Here is a 20460-nt window from a genome sequence, read left to right on the forward strand (position 1 = left end):
GGGAGGACCCATGGGGATGACAGGTCTGCTCTACTCTCCCTCATCCCCAGAGATGGCAGGGTCATGCCCCTGGCCCTGACCACTCCAGAGCATCATACTGAAGGGCATCAAAGTGCCCTCACGTTCTAAAACTCTGATATGGGACTTGGCATATTGCAGGCATAGATAAAAATCTCCAGTAACCCCATTCCTGTTCTCCTTCAATCTGTGGTCAGATTTCTTACCTTTGGGGGTGGTTTCTGAGGCATTAAGGGCTCCCTGAATGACGGCCTGTGCTTCAGAGTTCTTTTTCTTCAGGAAGTCTATAGTTTCTCGTAAATCCAGCAGCTCAGTGTCCTAAGAGAGGCATGACCATCGTGTCATTAGTTGGGATTGGGAGCCCCTACTCTGCGCCAGGCAGTGGGCTAGGCACTAGAATTCTTCCAGACTTGATAGAGAAGGCAGGGAATTCTCCGAGGGGAGGATTCAGGGTGATGGGACGGAGGGAGAAACCGGTGCTCAGGAGAGAGGGGAGGAGGTTAGCCCTGGTCTGTGCGTGAGGAGAACTCGCAGCTCTCCTACCTTCTCCTCTGCTGTCTCTGCCAGGTGTCGGAGGCGGGATGTCATATTCACCAGGCTCTGCTCGAAAGCTGCCACTAGATTAGCCTGAAATAAACACAGAAGGAGGTGCCTAAGTTGCCTGAGGCTTGGGAAAAGAAAAGACTGCGATGGGAGGTAGTTTGAGGTGATTTTCTGTGTCATAGCACTGACCAATGCCAACAACCCTCTTGGTGATTTTTGAATATCGATTTCCCTGAGCAGAGAAGGTAGAATCAGACATCTTTCTGGCCTGAAGAGATCTTCTGGCGGGGACCAGCTTCCTGACAGCATTAAGGCAAGGCAGGCTTTTGGAGGCTCTTGGACTCTTGGGATCGGGTACCTATCATTACCAGAGGTGGGACTGTCCCTCTGCTCTTCAGGAGGGCCATACTCTCTGGGTCATTCTTATTATCTTGACCTAATGCCTCCATTTTCTGACAGGCTGGCCCCCATGGGGCCAAGTCACCTCCCAGTAGAAACCATTTGGTGCCTCTCTCCACCACTGCTTTTTTTTTTTTTTAAGATTTTGTTTATTTGACAGAGAGAGACAGTGAGAGAGGGAACCCAAACAGGGGGAGTAGGAGAGGGAGAAGCAGGCCTCCCACCGAGCAGAGAGCCCGATGTGGGGCTGGATCCCAGGACCCCAGGATCGTGACCTGAGCCGAAGTCAGACGCTTAACGACTGAGCCACCCAGGCGCCCTCCACCACTGCTTTCAAGCACCCTCTGTTCTTAACTCCATCCCGCTTTTCCTAGTTCCTGGTTTCTCCCCGCTGTCTTTGCAGGGCTGGAGAGAAACAGCTCAGGAAAACTTCAGGGGCGTTCCAAAGTTTGGCCACTAGATGTCACGTGTGATTCATGAGGAGGAGGCCGGTGGGGGAGGGTGGAGCTGAGGCAACTTGGAGCCGGGCTAGCACTCTAAGCTGTTCACCTGGCAGCAAGATGTATAGGGAAGGTGAAGGGAACGAAGCATGGGGCCAGAAAGGGGAACATGAGGGGATGGAGAAACAGCCGTCACTGGAGGGTATCTGAGCAAGTCAGTGACTCTAGCAAGAAGCGACAGGCATATTTTGGGCAGACCTTTCCTACAGAGCTCGAGGACGTAGGTCTATGACGCTTGTCACTGCTTTCTGTGGGCCCCTGATTCTCTCTTTCGGTTGGGCCAACTCTAGTTTTCAGCCTCTGCCCTTGAAACATGCCTGGAGGCTACTATCATTTGACAGTGGCTGGTGGCAACCGGTCTGGGCCAATGTGAGCCGCCTTGTCCACGTGCATGCACTATGAACCTGTCAAGCCTGGGCTCTCCTTGGCAGACACATGTCATGACCCCGAGCCGTTGACTTTCACCCACTGTACAGGGAACTCCTGTTTTCTTGGCCTTGGGGTGTCTCTTGTTCACTTCTCTACATCCCTGTATAGGTGTGTAAACAGCCTGCTTGGAGTCCCTGGACATCTCTTCGTGAGGGACCCCAACAACGGTTAGCTCCCCTTCTCACCGGGGGCTCCCTCTGCTCTGGATGGGCGTTCTTCCTGTCTTCTACACATCCTCTCTCTCCTCTGAACCTTCCCTAACCCTCAGCCTCACCAGGGTGCCTATAAGACCTCAGGGCTGAGCAGTGGTGCCAGACAGAGGCTGGCTCTCTGGAGAGGTGAAACGGCTTGCGGCCCCTCCCTGTCTGGGATGTGTCCTCCGCGTGGGCAGCTGGGAAGTTCCACAGAACGTGACCAAAGCTCTGTCAGCAATCAGGGGATCCTGGAGAGTTCTGGCATCACATCTCCTGCTTGAGGGCAGGGCTCTGACCCTCAGCAGGACTCTGCCTCTAAAATTCAGAACCCATCTTGTCTGGCTGTTTGGTTTGTTCTCTCTTAGCCAAAGGGAACTTCCTGTTCAAAGAAAAATCACCTTCTAAATTCATTTTCTTGGCTCTCACCCATCCTTGACAGCATGATGGCTGACAGACTCAGTGTAAATGATTCAGACGCACTAATGCTCTCCGCCCACCTGGTGCCTCTCCCAGATGTGAATTTCCTGGGGTGTGCAGGACGTGACCCAGGCCACCAGCCGTGGTGGGTGGGGCACAAGGGAGGGGAGAGATGGTGCTTGCTTATATTATAATTTTTATGGGTCCCCAAGAGTGGAAGACGGTGGGTGATATGGGCTTCTGACAAACTGGTGAGTGTACAACTTATGAATGGAGGGTTTGGGAAAAGAGAAATAGAGAATAACCAGCGTGGTGAGGGAACTGCTGTTGAAATAGGATGGAAACATGCAAAATCTTGGTGAAGAGTCTTCCACCTGATCCCAAGGGAAGACCCCCAGGCCTGACAGCTGGGTTCCCCAGAGAGGAAGGGATGAGAGAAAACCCAGAAAGTCCTGCAGAAACTGTAGACATGGTCACTTTTGTGTGAACACTTGGAAGGCTCCTGCAAATCCGGCTCAGCTGTTGTTTACAGCTTTGGGGGAAAATGGCTCTTATGTTCTCCGTTTGCAACTTGGTCACAGGGGAGAAACTACCACAGCCTAGTGAGAGGAGGCAGCCTCATTTCCCCCCCACCCCACAGGGTCGAAAAGCCAAGGTCTACAGAAAGAAAGAAACTCATTCTACTGGGATGGACTGACGGCAGGTTGAGGGCAGAAACAAAGAATCCTGGCTCCCAACCTAGAGCTCAGGTAATTTCTGCCACCTGCCCAAGGAGATGGCTACGGAAAGGCAGCTGTGAGGGAGGCAGCTGGCCCGGAACGAGAGTGTGTTTCTAAGTCGTGTCACACTCGTCAGGCAGAATGTTCATAGCCAGTTCTGTGCCCGCCCAGTTCTGTGGCCTGAACAAAGACAGGAACACACCCCAGGGCAGCAGCAAAGAGTTCTAAGGGCTCTCTAATACATGACTACTTGTGTCCATGGCCAATGGCACGGTTGTTCCCACGTCCATGCAGAACCACTGATAATCCTCCTCGCTTTCTCTAGGGAGTTCAAAGACCACGGGGCGTGAACTCATCCATACCTATTCATTAGGGTGGGGGCAAAAACAGTTCTCTATAAAAATTGAGACTCAGTGAAGGCCAGTTTCCCAGTCCTCTGTCATAAAGCTGTGAACAGGACCCGCTCCCTTGGAATCTAAGCCCAGGGGATACCTTACGAGAGAATTCTCCTCCTTTGGCTGAACTTATCTGACTTACGGCCAAAGTAACTGCCTGGGTCTTCCCCGACTTTATGGCACTCACATTGGCAGAAAGTTGAGACGTCAGGGTGGCCACTTTTTCCTGGGATGATTCCAGTTCCCTACGAAGCTTCCGGATTTGCTGTGAAGGGGAGAGAAATACACACTTATGGCAGCAGCAGAAGTAGGAGATCTGGAAGCAGAATGGGGTGCAGTGGTGTTAACAAGCAGAGACAAAGGCTTCACACCCTACCTCGGATTGCATCCTCTCCTCAGCCTGAAGAAGGAGCACAGGAGAGAAAGAGAGAAGGAGGTAGTTACTACGGAGGTGAGCAAGCCAGGCCCCAGTGGCAGGGCGGAGAGCTTGGAAGAAGCGTGACTCGGAGGTACGGAGAGGCTGAAACTCAGCGTCTTGGCCGCCCCGGTCCCTCACAAGATGGGCTGAGACCCTACCCTTGGGTTCCAATAAAAGATTTCTCTGGAGCTCGTCTCTAGCCAACTTTGTCATTGCCTAGAAGGCTAGGAAATGGAACTCCAGTTGATCTGAAGACTAATCCTTACTGCCGCAAACTTGAAGGAGTAAAAAACCGGGGGCAAAAAAATCTGAGAACCAAGTTACACCTAACGGCCAAACGCAGGGTGCCCAGTCCCCTGCAGGGAACACTTGGTAAATGCGGTACACTATTAGGATGCTGGAGTCCCATAAACCTAAGCCTACCTAGCCTACCTTGCCATGAATGCTTCCCACTTACCCTGGCACAGAATGGGCTCTATCACAAGGGGATTATCGATTTTTCAAAGGAGGGGAACCAAAGGGCACCAGAGTTTGCTCAGGAAATCGGTGGTGAGGCCAGAAAGACTACTGAGGAACTGATGCACTCAACCGAGTGCTCCAAGCTAGGCAGCTTCCCCCGCCCCCACCCCAGATCCACAAGGCATCATGAACAGGTAGCAGTCCCCCTCCCCAACCCAGTTCCCCAACCAACCCAGGTTCTGGGGAGGAGTGCAACGGCAGGCAAGAGGGGATGAAGGAGGAAGAGAAGTAACGCTCTTACTGAGGAGTAAGTGGAGGAGGCACTGGAGGCCAGGGACAGCACTGAGCCATGAACTGAAAGAGAAGCAGAACACAGAGTTAACAGAGGGTTCCAGGGACAAGGGGTTCCTGGGCAGAGCCCGAAGGCAGGAGTTTGGATTCTGATTCTGGAGGGCATCTGGAGCAAACAGGAAGAACACCACAGGGGACCCAACTGGTAGCACGACAGCCCCGCGCAGGCAGGTGTCTGCTGAGGAGGCAAGGTCCTGAGCAGAGCTAGCCTCCTCCTTCAGTCTACGTTCTCGGGCAGCCTGGGGATGGCGGGCCCTCGCTCAGCCTGCTCCTGCTCCGCGGGGCACGAGGGTTCAGGGAGAGGGGAAGGAGGTGTTTGTGGACAGGCGGGAAAGTACTTGAGCTGCGGAAGAGGGCAGTTTCCCATCAGAGCTGCTCAGAACAAATCCTGCGATTCGGCCCGAGTCTCCTCTCCTCAGCTCCGGGGACCATGCAGGAGGCCAACAGACTGAAGTGTAAAATTCTCGTTCTGATGCTTCCCTAGCCCCACCGAGAGAACCACAGCGCCCCTGCAAGGATGCCTCCAGGCGGAGCGGCCTGAAAACGGCGGGAGGTCTGCTCTCCGGCGGTCTTCCAGGCTCTGGCCATGAACACACGTCACGACGGACAACCATAGGGCCCTCCCTGAAGCTAACCTTTGGAACATTCTTGAAAGAGGAATGAGATGCCTAATTCTTTCCCAGGGTTTAAGAGCCGCCCTTACATCCCTGGACCTTTCCACATCTGCTGAGAGACTGGGGGGAAGGAGAAGCCGCTGCTGCAACGAGGAGGGGAGGAGCTAACAGTTTCGGGAGCACTCCGAGGGGTACCATGTAAGCCTTCCACGCTCCGCTTCCCTCCCCCGGCCCCGATGGCGGATGCTCCATCCCAAAGCCCCAGTGCCAGACGGTGCCACCCAAAGGTTTCTGGGCCCCTAGCCCCTTCAAAGGGATGGGAAGAACTGAAATGGCCCCGACTTGATGTTCTGTGAATCATATACGTGTGTGTGGTGGTGGCAGTGGCGGCGGTGGTGGGGGAGGGGCCCCAGCAGAGCTGGGATGAGCGTGAACCGCGCTGGCATGAAGTCTCACCATCGTCCGTGGGGTCTCGGAAGGATCCTGACCGAATCATTCCCTTGGGTCTCTCGGCCAGGGACAGGGTGCTCCCCATTTGGGAGCCGCTGTACAGCTCGAAGGCCGCCTCGTGGGTGGGGATGCTGTTGGAGCGGGTGATTCTTGGCGTGGTGGCCGCAGTGGGACTCACTAGAAGGACAGAGGGGAGGGGGGACAGGAGAGGGAGGGGGAGGGCAGGAGAAGAGGCAGGGTCATCAGCTCTCCGGGTCCCTTGGGGAATGGAGCACCAGGAGCACGGGAGGCAAATGGTGAGGGGGAGGGGGGCAGGCGAGGGAGGGGGAGGGCAGGAGAAGAGGCAGGGTCATCAGCTCTCCGGGTCCCTTGGGGAATGGAGCACCAGGAGCACGGGAGGCAAATGGTGAGGGGGAGGGGGCAGGAGAGGAAGGGGGAGGGGGGCGGGGGAGTGTGCAGGCAGCTGGTGGTTAGGGGTGGGGTCGCTCCCAGGGAGATCAAGCCCTAATGGAGAAGGACCCTGCTGTGGGGAATAAAGGGGGAATAGCGCTTCCTATTTTCAAAGACCTTCCCTCAGCCCTGCCTGCCCGGGGAACTGTCGCTTTTGAAGGTCAGGCTGGGGGCCTGGCAGCTTTTCCGAAACCTTCACATCACTTGAATGTGCCAATGAAATGGGACGTTGTGGTTCCATAGAATACAACTGGCAGCCTGCGAGGACTAAGAATTCAGACCAAGACTCAGATCTGAATGATGACGAAGAGGCAGCTAGAGAAGGGGGCCGGGCTCTGGGCTCGGACGGGCTCGGCACTACGGGAGGGACTGAGACTCTCCCCACAAGGGTGTCATTCTAGGCCACTGGTCGGTCCTGACGCAGCATGAAACACAGCCCTCTCTGCCCAGCATTCCCCTGGCTGGAAGGTCAGACGGATGGAGCAGGTGAGAGTGTCAGAATCTGCTTTGAAGTCGGGCTCTGCTGAATCCCGGCTGATCTGCAGCACCTGCTCCCCTCCGCCCCTTCCCCTGCTGGGGTTACAGCCTCCCAGGGGGGTTCACAGCCACACGGAGCTCCCCTTGCCTATTCTTTTGCCTCCAAAGATAGGCGGATGTCTAGTCCCTCCATAAGGACCTGCGCAGAAGACGATTTTACACCTCCCTTGGCCCTTCCGAATACGTAAGGTGATCATGGTTTAGCCCAGCCCCTTCATCCTGCAGCATCAGTGCATTTCCTCTTGTTTGGTCCTCAGTGCAGATGGAGAGCAAGCTGGCCCCGTCCTCCACCTAACGGCCCTTCAGCGACCAGATGACCTTTCCTTACGAATCCCTCCCTTCTCTAGGCAAAACGATCCTGATTCCGTTTTTCCTCAAATGCCCCACAGCCGTCCCACAGCCTGTTACAGGTCCTCGCGTTCCCTTACTGCGTTGCTTCACTCAGCTGAACGAGGAGGTGGATCTAGAAAGACACAGCAAACCACAGGCCTGTCCCAGGCTCTATCCTAAAGGGGTTCCCACTGGGCCCATCACGGCCTGCTGCTCCCCGGGGCCAGGCCTCCACCTTGAGCTCCCTCCCCTCCCTGCCTCTGAATCCACCGTCTCTTCCAGCTTCCCTCACCAGCCTTTCTCCTCAGGCCAGCACGTGTCTTCAGCAGCGCTGCCTTCGGCGCTAGGCTGGTCCTGGCCCAGCCACAGCCGCCGGGGAACCGCACTTTTCTGGGTTTGTAGGCAGAGTCCAAAGTCTGCAATCAACGGTTCCCTCCTTCCTCTGGACCATCCCAGCCATGGCCGTCTAGTATTGCTGCCCTGGGCGTGGCTGGCGGCTCCTTTCTGGAAAGGACTGCCTGCTCCCTGCACTGGTCTGATCTCCAGGCCTTGCTTGATGGCTCTCCCACTCCATCATTCAGACTCCCCGGTGCTCCAAGCACCCTACAGCTTACAGCTGGTGCCCGAGGGCGACTTTTCAGTTGAGGATCTTGGAGCACTTTGCCCTCAATCTGAGTTTGGACGGATACACTGAGGCACCACGAAGGGGCACAAGATAGCGGGAGTCATAGAGGAGATGGAACCTAAAGTCCAGCTGCCTTGCCTCACCCGGCAGGGTGAGCCCTGCCTCATCCCGTGCCGCAGCGAGTGACCGGAAACACTGACCTATGTTGGTAAGCTGGCCCTTTGCGCTCAAGGACATGGAGAGTGCAGGGGGGGAAGGCAGCTCTGACTGGTCGTCGGACTCGGGCAGCCCACCAATGGTATGAGAGTGTCGCCTCTCCTTGGTCTCCTCCTGGGACTGAAGCTGGTACCTGCAGGACATAGCAGAAGGACTCAGTCTGAGCAGCTACAAAGTGCTATCAGAGGTCTGGCGGGTGTGGAGGTTCTCAACGCAGGACAAGGAGAAAAGGGGGGGGAGCGGACAGAACTGCCTGAAGAGGGAACAAGACACGTGCTGACTCAGCATCTTCTCCCACACCATCAGGAGAGTCCCGAAGGACCAGCAGGTATCTCTACGGGCTATCATGAGGCGGGGACGGAAATGACAGAGGGGTCATGAGAGCCTCTACCCGGAAGCTCAGGGCAGAGCTTTGCGGCTCCCTCTGTGGGCTTCCCAATTGCAGGAGATCTTCACCTCGACGAAGAACTCAGTGATCACTGGGGTGTCCTGCTCTTGCCCACTGGAGTGACCCCCGAGGCAGCCTGTCCTCCCGCTGACTTTGAGGAAAATTACAGGGAGGGCGTTTGGTCAGGATTGGGCTAGCACCGGCCGGGGCAGGTGGGTGAGGATTCCCACGTGCCGACTTGTTTCTCCTCTGTCACCAAGGAAGAACACTGGCCATAAAGCTGACTCACACATCACAGTAAGCCTGGGTAGGGCGCTGGGTGGTATATACACAGGAACCGCAGGCAAGTAACTCAGCTAAAGGGGACACTGAATTCATGACTGGGACTCAGGACAGGTCAAGGTACAGATTTTTATACCGACCAGGGAACCCAGATACAGGGAAGGGCAAACACATTGAAGGGGTTACCTGAGCCCTTTCTTGGGAAGAGTGTTCCGATCCCGCTGATTACTGCGTAGAAAAAGAAAAAGAGAAGCATGTGAGTCCATCTTAGAAACTCGAGTTTGGGATCATTGGTTTGCGGGACACAACACCTAACACAGGACATCAAACTGTGGGCCCCTTTATCTCTATAAACAAAATAGGAAGATCTTTGCCACCCGCCTCTGGGCTTACAGCTTGAGAGGGTCACTCGAAATGCTGAGTGTTTTTCTCTGTTTGGGAATCAGGACGTGGCCAGCTATTTAAAAGGTCCTATTAGGGTGTGATATAATAGAAACCAGTCTGGCCTCAAAAGCAAACGCTTTGGATGACACGTGAAACTAATTATGGAATCTCGGGTAAGCCGTTTAATGTCTGTGTACCGGTGCCCCCACCGTAAAACGTCACGGTGATAATGATGATGATAATAATAATGTATAAACACAGTAATTTAAAACTCCTACTTATCTCACGGAGCTGTTGTGAAGCAAATGAAATTACTTAACGAGGGTGAAAAAGATGTTCAAAGTCACAATATGACAATCAAATATGGGACCGTGTTACTGACGGTGAAAGGGGCCAGAAGCACAGGGACGGACCCAGGCTCAGCTGTGTCTCTCTCCACCCACCTGTCCAACTGCCCAGTTCTGGGGCTTCCACTCCAGGCCAGCTCTTCTGCCTCTTCCTCTGGGGGTGCGGCAGCGGGGGCAGGTGGGGTGGGGCCAGGAGTACTGCTGGGGAAGGCACTGGGCAGGCTCATTGGCATCTGGAGGGACTCCATGCTCCTGTGCAGGCCTGAGAGTTTGGGGTACATGCGGGTCTCTTTGGGGACACTGAAACCACTCATTAGCTCCAGGCCCTGGGAGAAGCTGGCTGAGTTAATATTGAGAATGGGTGCTGGACTGGGGGTGAAGCAAGAAGGAAGAGGGCTCCCGCTTGCTGAGCTTGTGGGATGCAGATCTGGGACCTTGGAAGCGTGGGCATCACTCGATGATGGCAGATCCAGACTGTTGGAGTTGACCTTGTCTAGGTTGGCTAGTGAGGGTGGCTTGACAAAGCTCTTAGCTGTGGCCCTGAGGGAAGTGAAAATTAAATGAAGTATTTAGAACCACAGAGTTCCAGAAGCGCGAGGCAGATTGGATCTCAGAGTACTCTTAGTCTTGTTTCCCCGTGTCTGGCTGTTTAAGCGCAGAGGCTTATTATCCCAATGCTGCTGTGAAATACGCTGGAAGGAAATCTGCTATCTGACTCGGGGTCCTTCAAGTCTTAGTGAGGGGGAAGGCACATGCACGTGGGAGACCCCGCGGATTTACACACAAATGGGTACACGTGTGTCAGTAGACAATAGTACAACCACTAGGACAAGCGCTGAAGACAGGTTAAGGGCTGATCGGGGAATAGAATAAATGAGGTGAGTTTTGAAAGAGGGAGAAGGAACTTGGCATATAGGGGAGTGGGTGGGGGGGGGAGCCGTGCAAAGGCCCAGAGGCCAACGGTGGCTAGGCCATGCCTCACTCAGTCTCAGGAGTACACGGATATGGAAAAGAGAGAGCAGACAGACAAGGAAGAAGCTGCCCAGTTTGGGTACCTGAGAGGGGTTGGTGGCAGCTCCGCCAACTTGGTGGCAGGGGGGTGGCTGGCTTGGTTCTTAGGAGTACTCTCTGGGGAGCCAATGCTCTTCAGGGAGATGTTGTCCGAGTCCAAGGCCACTGCCTTGGCTTTGGCTTTCTCCTTTTCCCGATCCGTCTGATTGACAGGGGCTGGAGTGGTCCGCCCGCTGGCCACCTTGGAAGGTTCCTTTAGTCGGGAGGGGGTAAGGCCCCCCTGCTTCGTGCTGAGGAGGCTGGGGTCAATACTGCTGCTGACAGGGCGAGGTCCGCCCCGGCCGCCGGTCACGCTCATAGAGCTAGACTTGGCTGGCCGGGGCAGGCTTCGGTACTGGATGTTGGAACGGGCGCCAGGAGCCAGGAATCCGGGCTCTGCACTGTTGGACACATCTAGGCTAGTCTTGCGTCCATTCACGGGCTTGACAGGGATGCCTGAGGACTTCTGGATCTTGCTGAGAGTGGCTGAACCACCGGTCTGCATGACGGTGGCTGTGCCTGTGGCGGGCGGCGGCTTCTTGTAGCCAAAAGACCCCGAAGCGGAGGGGCGAGCAATGCCGGAGGGAGGCTTCTTGGCATCGCTCAGGCGGTCCCGGCCGGCGTCCGAAGAGGAGCGCTGCAGCCCCGTGTTCTTCACGGCAAGTTTGCCCTTGTCAGCAGCTTTGCCTTCAGGTTTGCCTGCAAGAGGGCAGAAAAGGACGTAAGAGTAGCCGAAACTGGGGCACCTGGGCGGCTCAGTCGTTAAGCGTCTGCCTTCGGCTCGGGTCATGACCCCCGGGGTCCTGGGATCGAGCCCCGCATCGGGCTCCCTGCTCTGTGGGAAGCCTTCTTCTCCCTCTCCCACTCCCCCTGCTTGTGTTCCCTCTCTCGCTGTGTCTCTCTCTGTCAAATAAATAAATAAAATGTTAAAAAAAAAAAAAAAAAAAGAGTAGCCGAAACTGACCAATATCTTGGCAGTATTCCGGCAAATCCTTTTCTTCCTCTCCACGGGAGAAGGAAACATTGTCAACGTGCTTTAGAATTTTGAGGCCTCAACACATGTTAAGTGGGTACTACGTAAGCAGATGACATTTCTTGCCAGAGGAAGGAGACCGGGGAGGCGTGGCCTCGGGGTTTTGTTCGTTTTGCTTTTTGTTATTTTCTCCTTCTAGGGCAGGATATTCCATTTGGTTCAAATGGCAGAGGCAACCACAAAGGTTATTAAGAAAGAAGTGCATCGAACAACTGGTCAAGGAAGGGAAAAAAGGAGGAGATGCAGACAGAGTATGGCCATACCTCCTGGTAAGTAGAGATTGGAGGGAAATGTGGACGAAGGTGAGAAGTTACCCAAGGGGCCAACTTTGGGAGCAATACAATTCTGATTTAATGTTTTCTTGGGACCTCCTTGGGAGGTCAAGCAAGTACCTTGTGAAGACAAGCACACCAGCCAATTGTCTTGGGAAGTGTTTGAGGGCTGGTCCAACTAGTCTCTGAACGTAACACGCTCCCTCCACTACCTCTTCTGAGCTGTATGATTTTGGCTCTGCCACTGAAACCCTTTGTGTTGTTATTTCTACAGGTGTCAAGTGGAGATAGTAACACCCATCATCCCTAACTCACAGGACTGTTGTGAAGACCAGACCATACATATTAAAGCACTCTGCAAATGTCTGCCATCATCTTGTGGGCTAAGGACCGTTAAGAAGAGGAACAACCCAAGAAACACGTCTTTGCCCTCGTCCCTGCCTTCACTCCAGCCTCACCTGCGACTTTGAGGGCACTCTGGGCGGTGTGAGTGATGGGGGATGTGACAGCCACTGGCGGGGTCTTGCCCTTCTTCAGGGAACCGGGGTGTCCCAGGCTCACAGGCTTTTTCAGTTCTCCAACCTTGGATGAATCATCACAGCTCTCGGGCCGCTCTCTCCGCCACTTCGAAGTCCCGGGTTCCATCTTCAGGCTACCGCTGTCGTACTCCAGTTTTTTGGGGGCCTTCTCCTCTGACTCACTAAACCAGCTCAGCCCACTTTCGGCCAATGAGCGCTTCTCTGAGTCTGTGCGGAGCTGAAGGAAGGAAGAGAAAAAGCAGAGTGGGATGCTCACCTGGCAATGGGAAAAAGGAGGTGGAGGGGATTGGTTTTGGTGGCTGGGTGGCCCTGCTCTTTCCCGAGTATTATGTCAACCCAGGGTTTCTACCTACATCTCTAAGGGGCCGGAGAAAAGACATCCTATGTTATCTCAGGGCTTTTTTTTTTTTTTTTTTTTCGCTTCTCTGGCTGGAATAACTCTTACAAGCATCACTCCAAGTCAGCGGGGACACTAAATACAGGGGCTCCGAAGGCAACAGCTAATGTCTTAGGTGACTGGTTGGTAGCCTCAGGTTTCTTTGGGCCACCTCTAAAAGGACCTGGCCAAAGGCACATGGGAACTAGTCCCACGGAGTGGGGGGGGTGCATGTGCAAACCCATCTGCCCCGTGGTTCATCATGAGAGGGTGGCCTGGGTGTTTGTAAACTCACGTACCGCTACTGTAGAGTTCCTGCGAGAAGCAGTGGGCGTCGTTGGGAGGGAGTTGAGGGAGGAACTGGCATTGAACTCTTCTGAGCTGAGGTTGTCCGAGGCATCACTGAGCCCACTGCTGATGGAGCTGCTCTCATCCCAGCTGTAGGACAGGAGAGAAAAGTTAGCAGTTAGAACAGAAGTCAAGACAAGGCATAAAACTGTCATATGCATGGAAGAATGGCTATTCCAGCCTATAGACTGGCCAGGAGGAGAAAGCCTGAAGGTTAGTCCCGGGTTTGCCAGTAACTTGAAGTATAACTTGGCGGTGTTCTTGTATAAAAGGAAGAAAATCTGTCTTTATCTGGCAAAGGAAAACATTACATCTCCTCAACGGAAAGGGATACTGTAAAGACAAGGTAATTCTTGGATCGATCTAATTATACAATTTCCTCTCCCGATCGATGGTCTCCATCCTTACAGTTACCATGTCTTTGTTCATTTCTGGATGTGTTCTCCGGGTATTTTCCCTCTCTTTTTCAAAATTTTCCATACCTGGTAACAAGGGCCAGGAAAAGATTTATCTTTTCCAGGACCCCTAAGACCTGTCGTTTCTCATTGCTCCCCTGCTTATACAATTTGCTGACCCCGGGATCAGGCTTTGCTTCCAAGCAGCATGTACCGCTCTGCTGATAAATGAACCACACGTAGGGTGCTGTGGCCAAGCATAAGCGCCAAATTTGTGCTGAATAGTTTCCTTTTTCCGCCAATTGCTTGGACTATCAGATTTGTGGTATCTGGGAGAGACTGTTGTTGAGCATCTGTATATGCAAGTCTTTCTATAAAGAACCCTAGTCCATATACTAAGGGAAATTAAGACAGCCTCCATCTCTGTGGAGCTCGGACTCTACAACATTCCCTTGGATGTTCATCTTTTTTTGTGTTTAACAACTTTTGCAGTTAGAAAGTTAATTCTTACCATCGGACCTAAATAGCCTCCTCCGCCTTGATACCAACTTCCTTTTGTTCTCTCCTTATTGGCTGTTCGCAAGTTTCTTCTTCACATTATTTTCTGAGTTCAAAATCTGTTTCCTAGAACCTTTTTTCAAAGGTCCTGTGTTCTACACCTTCCACTGTTTCTATTACTTCCTTCTGGACCTGAAAAAGTCCTTCAGATTTCACTCAAATTTTAGAGCCCAAAACTCAACACGGACTTCAGGAAGACTGCAATATGAGAGCATTTGTTTGTGCCTGTAGGAATCATTCTCTAAATCCTTGCATCTGTGTTCACAGGTTTGTTTATCGGCTTTGCGTGTGTGAGGGATTAAGAGGCTAAAGATGTTTTTTGTGAATTAGCTGGTATCTGGAAAATTTTTCCTTTTAGATTTATTTTGAGTGTCAGATCATGGAACAAAAGTCAGACATACAAGCCATCTAAGTTCTTGGCCCAGATTTCAGCTGGCCTCCCTTTAATTTATTTGCTGGGAATAGGAAAGTGGGTGGTTTGGACATTTGGCTTGGTTGCTCTGGAGTGATTAATCCAAATACATTGAGAAAGAGCAAAGAAAGCATGGGGATTAGAACACACTACAGTGTGATTTCAATTTTATTACTAAGAAATACAGCCCTTATTAAAACAAGCAACCTCTTTTTTCCTCCACCCATGACATATATTAATCCCGCATTTATCTTGGGCTAAGATACCAGAGCCCCCATTTTGTAGGGAAAGCATACTGAGGAGGAAAGATCAATTCTGGCTTTATGATCCGATCAGCTCTTCTGGGTCAAGATAAGATCTCTGGCGAGCAAACAAACAAACTATTCACAACATGTTCTTTTGGGTCAAAGACAGAGGAAGCCTGTAGCACTGAACCTTCCATCTGAGATTAATTATTGGTAATGAAGGTCTTGGAATGGAGAAAAGTTTTATGGACGGGCTCTTGCAAAAAAAAAAAAAGAAGGGCTGCTGCAGTCCACCAGTCTAAAAGAAACCAACTTTGCCCTACATTTATGGAAAGCCTAATAGCAAAATAAAGGAGGGGAGTGCATTGTCTCAGAGAGGGTTTCGGTCCTCTTTGCCCAAAAGACGTTCCTGGGTCCCAATTCCTAAAGTGAGAGAGTATCAGCCTAAAATTCTTGGGCAAGGTTGGCTAGAGGATTTAAAGATTTCCTAGGAAAATTCCTTTGCAGATTCTGGACAAAAGGAAAATTCTGTTGTCATTACCCAAGGGTTAAGCATGTCCACTGGAGATGCTATAGTGGAGGGAGCATATTTTCCTTCTTTAAGACAAATATTAGGAAATAATGGATGCTATAGTCAAGACTCAAACATTACATGAAATTATAAAGGGAAAAAAAAATGCCCCCTTTCTGTTCTCCCACTCTTATTTTTAAAGTAACCACTGTTAATAGTTTCTTGTGCCTCCTTCGAGAAGATCCCCATTCTTCTGTGTTCTAGCTATTTGCTCTCTGGATCTGCCGAATAGCTGACATCATGGGCCCACACCTTATCATCTTGGGTCTCTTTCCCAGGCTCTTAAGTTAGAACCTCAGTCTTCCTCTTTGTTGGTTTACTTTCTTGTTTTAGTGAAGTACCTCTTCAAGGAGGTTTCTGAAAAAAGATGCTTGGGAAGCAAACTTGGTAAGATCTGACACATTATAAAATGTCTTTATTCTGTTTTTACATGTGAAATTTTGTCTAGCCATAGAAGTCTAAACTGAAAGTAATCTCCTCTCAGAATTTAAAGGCATTGCTCCATTGTTTGGCCTCTACTGTTGCCATTCTGATTCCTTGTCCTTAACATGTAACCTGTTTCTTTCTCTCTGGAAAGTTTTAGCATCTTCCCTGGTGTTCTGAAGTATCATTAATGATATGCCTTGGTGTGGGCTGATTCTTATCCATTGAGTTGGATACCTTCCTGGGCCTTTTTAACATAGAAATTTTCATGCATTATTCCTTTGATGACTTTCTCCTCCCCATTTTTCAGTTCTCTCTTCTAGAATGTCTATTATTCAGATGATAGATTTTGAGGCTGATGCTCTGATCATCTTTCTTATTGTCCAACATTACATATATTTGTTTTTTAACTCTACTTTTGGGGCAGTGGCCTCAATTTTACCTTCAGTTGCCTCCATTAAATTTTCATTTCTGCTATCATATTTAAAATTTTAAGGGTACTTTAAAAACAGTATATTGTTCTTTCTTTTAAGGATGCAATCTCTTAACTCTCAAAGATATTCATTCACTCATTTATTCAGAGGGGCAGGTTTAAAATCTCTTCATACAGTTTCTGGTTCCAAGTAGCTTTTGTCTGTTTGTATTGGTGAGGCTTTCAGGTGACGGACCCTTCTTAGTTGTCGGATGATCCTTGGCTGTTTGTGCATAGGTAAGACTAGAACACCTGTTATAGGTTATTTAGAAGCTTTGTGTACATTGGTGGGACTTACCAATTATGGTTTCAGTATAGGGAGATGTGATTGGACTTATTCATTTGAGTTTTTTCTCTTGGGGGGGGTCAGATTTTCTAGAGATCAATCTTCCAAACTCCTGACTGGAGTTGCCTTTTGGGAAGTAGCAAAGGAGAGGATCTCAGAGTCTAAGTATTTCTTATATAAATTTTAAACCAATCCTCCTGTTTTTAGTTTCATCTCTTCCCCCACTATGGGTACCTGGTGTCACCAATTACCAAGCTTTTCGAGGGTTCTGGGCTGCAAACACAGGGGCTATGCAGCTTTCCTCACTACTGGTTTAGGATTCAGCTTTAAGTCAGTTAAATCAGCTCACACGTGCCATTCTGATTTCCGGCTTCCCCAAATTTTGTGGTTATTATTTCTTCCTTCTCCTATTCTTTGTCCTTGGGGTGTTAAGACTTAAGGAATAAAGAACCCGCCCCTCTCTGTCTTCTCTGCACTGGGAACCCTCTCCTGCCACAGCCCGTCGTCCCCTGTGCAAAGTTCGTCTAAAGCCACAGGGGACACTGACAGATGACAGCCTCAGCAGCTCGGCAGCCCCTCGTCCCCTGACCTCACTTATTCCCACCTGCAGCTTCCGAACCAGCACCATTTCAAGGGACATCCACACAGCAGCCAAGTTCACTGGGGCTGGGGCTGCCATGGTAGGGGCAGCCGGCTCTGGGGCTGGAATTGGGACTGTGTTTGGGAGCCTCATCATTGGTTATGCCAAGAACCCCTCTCTGAAGCAACAGTTGTTCTCCTACACTATTCTGGGCATTGCCCTCTTGGAGGCCCTGTAGCTCTTTTGCCTGATGGTGGCCTTTCTCATCCTCTTTGCCACGTGAAGGAGCCATCTCCACCACCCTTAGGTCTTTCTCCCGTATCTTATCTGCTCCGCACGTTCCTTTTCCTGTACCTCCCCAGGCAGCCTGGGGAAAGTGGTTGGCTTTGGGTTTGACAGAGGGAAGACAAATAATGTATTAATAAGAAAAGAAAAGAAAAGAAAAGAAAAGAAAAGAAAAGAAAAGTAAAGAAAAGAAAAGAAAAGAAGAGGAAAGAAGAGGAAAGGAAAGGAAAGAAGAAAAGAAAAGAAAAGAAAAGAAAGAAACTCTAAACCCTTTATGATCATTTTGCCCTTGTGAAATAGTGAAATATATTAAACTAATGCTACCAGCAGCAAGACCCCATAAATGACACTTAACAGAGCTCGCTCTTTTGGAGTAGACGTTCTGATGGGTAGACTTTGAGTAGAGTGAGGAGAGGACACATTAACTTTGGAGTTCCGTCACCAAATCAGGAAGAGCCAGAAGAAACCATCTAGATGATGTTTTGAAAAATCAAGACCCTGGGAGAAAACAGGCTGGATGGACACTTTCCCTCCCGAAACATGACTGCCTAAGGTCTAACAACAGAAAGTCTTTAGAAGAGTTTGCAGACTCTATCAGCTAATGAGCCAGACTTACTACAGAGTAACTGCCTGGCCATTCAAGATAAGAGGGAGAAAGACAAGCAGCTTAAATATGGCACCAAGGGGCGCCTGGGTGGCTCAGATGGTTAAGCATCTGCCTTCGGCTCAGGTCATGATCCCAGGGTCCTGGGATCGAGTCCCGCATCGGGCTCCCTGCTCCTTGGGAGCCTGCTTCTCCCTCTGCCTCTCTCTCTCTCTGTGTCTCTCATGAATAAATAAATAAAAAGTTTAAAAAAAAAATATGGCACCAAGGGGTACCTGGGTGGCTCAGTCGGTTGAGCATCTGCCTTCGGCTTGGGTCGTGATCTCTAGGTCCTGGAATCAAACCCCACATCGGGCTCCCTGCTCAGTGGGGGGTCTGCTTCTCCCTCTCCCTCTGCCCTTCCCCTGCTTGTGCGTTCTCTCTCTCTTTCATATAAATAAGTAAAATCTTTAAAAATAAATAAATAATTATGGCACCAAAACAATAAACAAAGAGGAGGGCAGGGCTCAGAGCTTGGGAGGGCGACTGCAGCTGTTATTTGGCACAAATAATCTCTCTCCGCTTGCTCTAAGCTGGGTTTTGCAATCTCCTTTCTATTTCTCTTTAAATTTGTTTCTCACAAAGATCTCAGGTGCAGAAAAGAGGGTTGGGCAGCAACAAGCTAGGTCTAAATTTACTAGAAAAACAGAACGTAGAGAAGTTTTTCTAGTAAAATATTCGTTTATAATCCAACCTGCTTACAAATCCAGACCACCATCACCAACAGGCAACTGACGCAAAAAAGAAATGTTCTCTTATACATTTGCACCATTTACTTTGCATGGTGTGAAAGTGTTCATTCTGGGAAGGCTGTTAGAGGAATAATGACACCTTACCATTTTCATCCACCCTCAGAATAGAAGAGAAAAATAAGTCGGAATAAACATATGAGAGATTAAGTCAGATATAAACAAGAAGATGAAAATGACTCTTGTCAAGGGATATTTCTAAAGTACTGGAACAGGTTATAGCAGTAAATTAAAGATTTTTCTCAGCAGGATATTCATTTTCTCGTTTACTGATCGCCTCATATCCTGTAGTCCTCCCTCCAAATCTCAAACTTCTCATTTCCTGTTTCCCTGAAAAGCATCAGTTTGTTCCCCCTGTCACTTTATCAATAACTTCAGTATGGCTTTAACTCTTTTATCTTTTCTTCCCTCCCTCAAGAGGTCCGCTGATTGTGTGACCATTTGCCTCTCAAATCTTTTTTTCCTCTCTATTTCTCCTGCTTTTGCTCTGGTTCAGAGCTAATGTCCTCTCACCCAAACCACAGTAAAAGCCTTCTTAGCGACCCCACTGTCTGTAAATTCTCCCTCCTTCCCACACACACTGAATATAATCAGAAGCCTAATCACCCGTAAGTGTAGCACTTACCCAGCCTTCATTAGCTCCTCATTGCTGATATAATAAAATCAAAATTCTAAGGCCCGCTGGTCAAGATTATCCACGAGCCATCATTAACATAGGGTAGTGACTGAGAGCACAGATGTTATAGCAGACCATCTGAATTCAAGTCCTATATACTCTGCCTTGGGTTAAATTAAATCTCAACTTGGCAAACATTCACTGAGCTCCTGGTATTGACACGACAGTCTCAGTTGTATGGGCATTTAAAAGGAGTGACTATCAGAACAAGCTCACAGTCCAAGGGTGGAAGAAGACATATACATGAAATGAATACCATATATGAAGTTTAGACAACATACATAAGAGGATTCAGAGAAAGGAGTGATTTAATTTTCCAACAAAACACAGAAATATGACTTTGCCATGTTAGGATACAGATAAACGCAATGCTCATCTCCTTTTCCCTCGTCCCACCCTGCTCCAAATTGTTATGTCCTCTAGGATTCCTATTAGGTGACCAGCTGTCTCACCTAATTTCTTTTTGAAAGTACAGGCCTGTCTTATCATCACCGTGCAATCATCTGTGTCCTGCTGAAGATTCTGGAGTCTGGGCAATATTATGGGGACTTGACGACAATGTACATAAACCCTACCTACTCTCCATGGGTTTCTCCCTAGCTCTGCATTTTGAAATCTTACCTTTCTTCAATGCCCAGATCAAACCAAGTTTTCTATGAGGCTTCCCATGATCCTCCTTGCCAGAAGCAATCTCATTCTCTCTTACGGACACTGGACTGTGTTCCCTGAGGGGCAGGACTGCGTCTCACTCATCTTTGTACCTCTCATACTGCATCTTGTCCATAGTGGGCTTGTACACACCTGCAGGCTTGCACTCCTGCTTTCTGTGAATGTAGCAATGCATAAACTCAGGGAAGGGGTTATGATTTTGGAACTGCTTCTTACATATTCTCTAAGAATGATTAGTAGTTTGTTTCCAAGGAATCCTTGTTTCAGAGGGAATTTATATACGTTCTTTTTTTTTTTTTTTAGAACTTCCAGTTCTCTGCTTAAATTCTCCATCTATTCAATCTAATCCACCTTTTCTACTAGACCCTTAAAAATATTTATAGAAAGCATTTTACAATGTTGTCTGTTAATTC

At 50.0% G+C, this 20460-nt stretch overlaps 1 protein-coding gene and 1 pseudogene across 5 annotated transcripts in view; one reads left to right on the forward strand and one right to left on the reverse strand.

Annotated features, from left to right (window-relative positions):
* NAV1 (neuron navigator 1) overlaps window positions 1-20460 on the reverse strand; it is a 239136-nt gene that overhangs the window by 18672 nt on the left and 200004 nt on the right. For 2 of the 5 annotated variants that reach the window (XM_028120112.2, XM_088017122.1), the window contains 12 exons: window positions 13035-13173; window positions 12279-12576; window positions 10521-11214; window positions 9562-10005; window positions 8921-8962; window positions 8049-8197; window positions 5913-6083; window positions 4793-4845; window positions 3991-4014; window positions 3802-3879; window positions 562-645; window positions 225-336 (listed from right to left, as the gene is read on the reverse strand). In XM_028120112.2, the coding sequence (XP_027975913.1) occupies window positions 225-336; window positions 562-645; window positions 3802-3879; window positions 3991-4014; window positions 4793-4845; window positions 5913-6083; window positions 8049-8197; window positions 8921-8962; window positions 9562-10005; window positions 10521-11214; window positions 12279-12576; window positions 13035-13173 (2288 nt within the window). The remainder of the gene's footprint in view (window positions 1-224; window positions 337-561; window positions 646-3801; window positions 3880-3990; window positions 4015-4792; window positions 4846-5912; window positions 6084-8048; window positions 8198-8920; window positions 8963-9561; window positions 10006-10520; window positions 11215-12278; window positions 12577-13034; window positions 13174-20460) is intronic. The other 3 variants (XM_088017120.1, XM_088017119.1, XM_088017121.1) reach the window with 3 other exon arrangements.
* LOC148162782 (ATP synthase F(0) complex subunit C2, mitochondrial pseudogene) lies at window positions 16672-17308 on the forward strand (annotated as a pseudogene).

This window comes from Eumetopias jubatus, unplaced genomic scaffold (assembly GCF_037043125.1).
Source record: "Eumetopias jubatus isolate StellerSeaLion01/CBP00866 unplaced genomic scaffold, mEumJub1_p1.0 scaffold_12, whole genome shotgun sequence".
Taxonomy (NCBI): domain Eukaryota; kingdom Metazoa; phylum Chordata; class Mammalia; order Carnivora; family Otariidae; genus Eumetopias; species Eumetopias jubatus.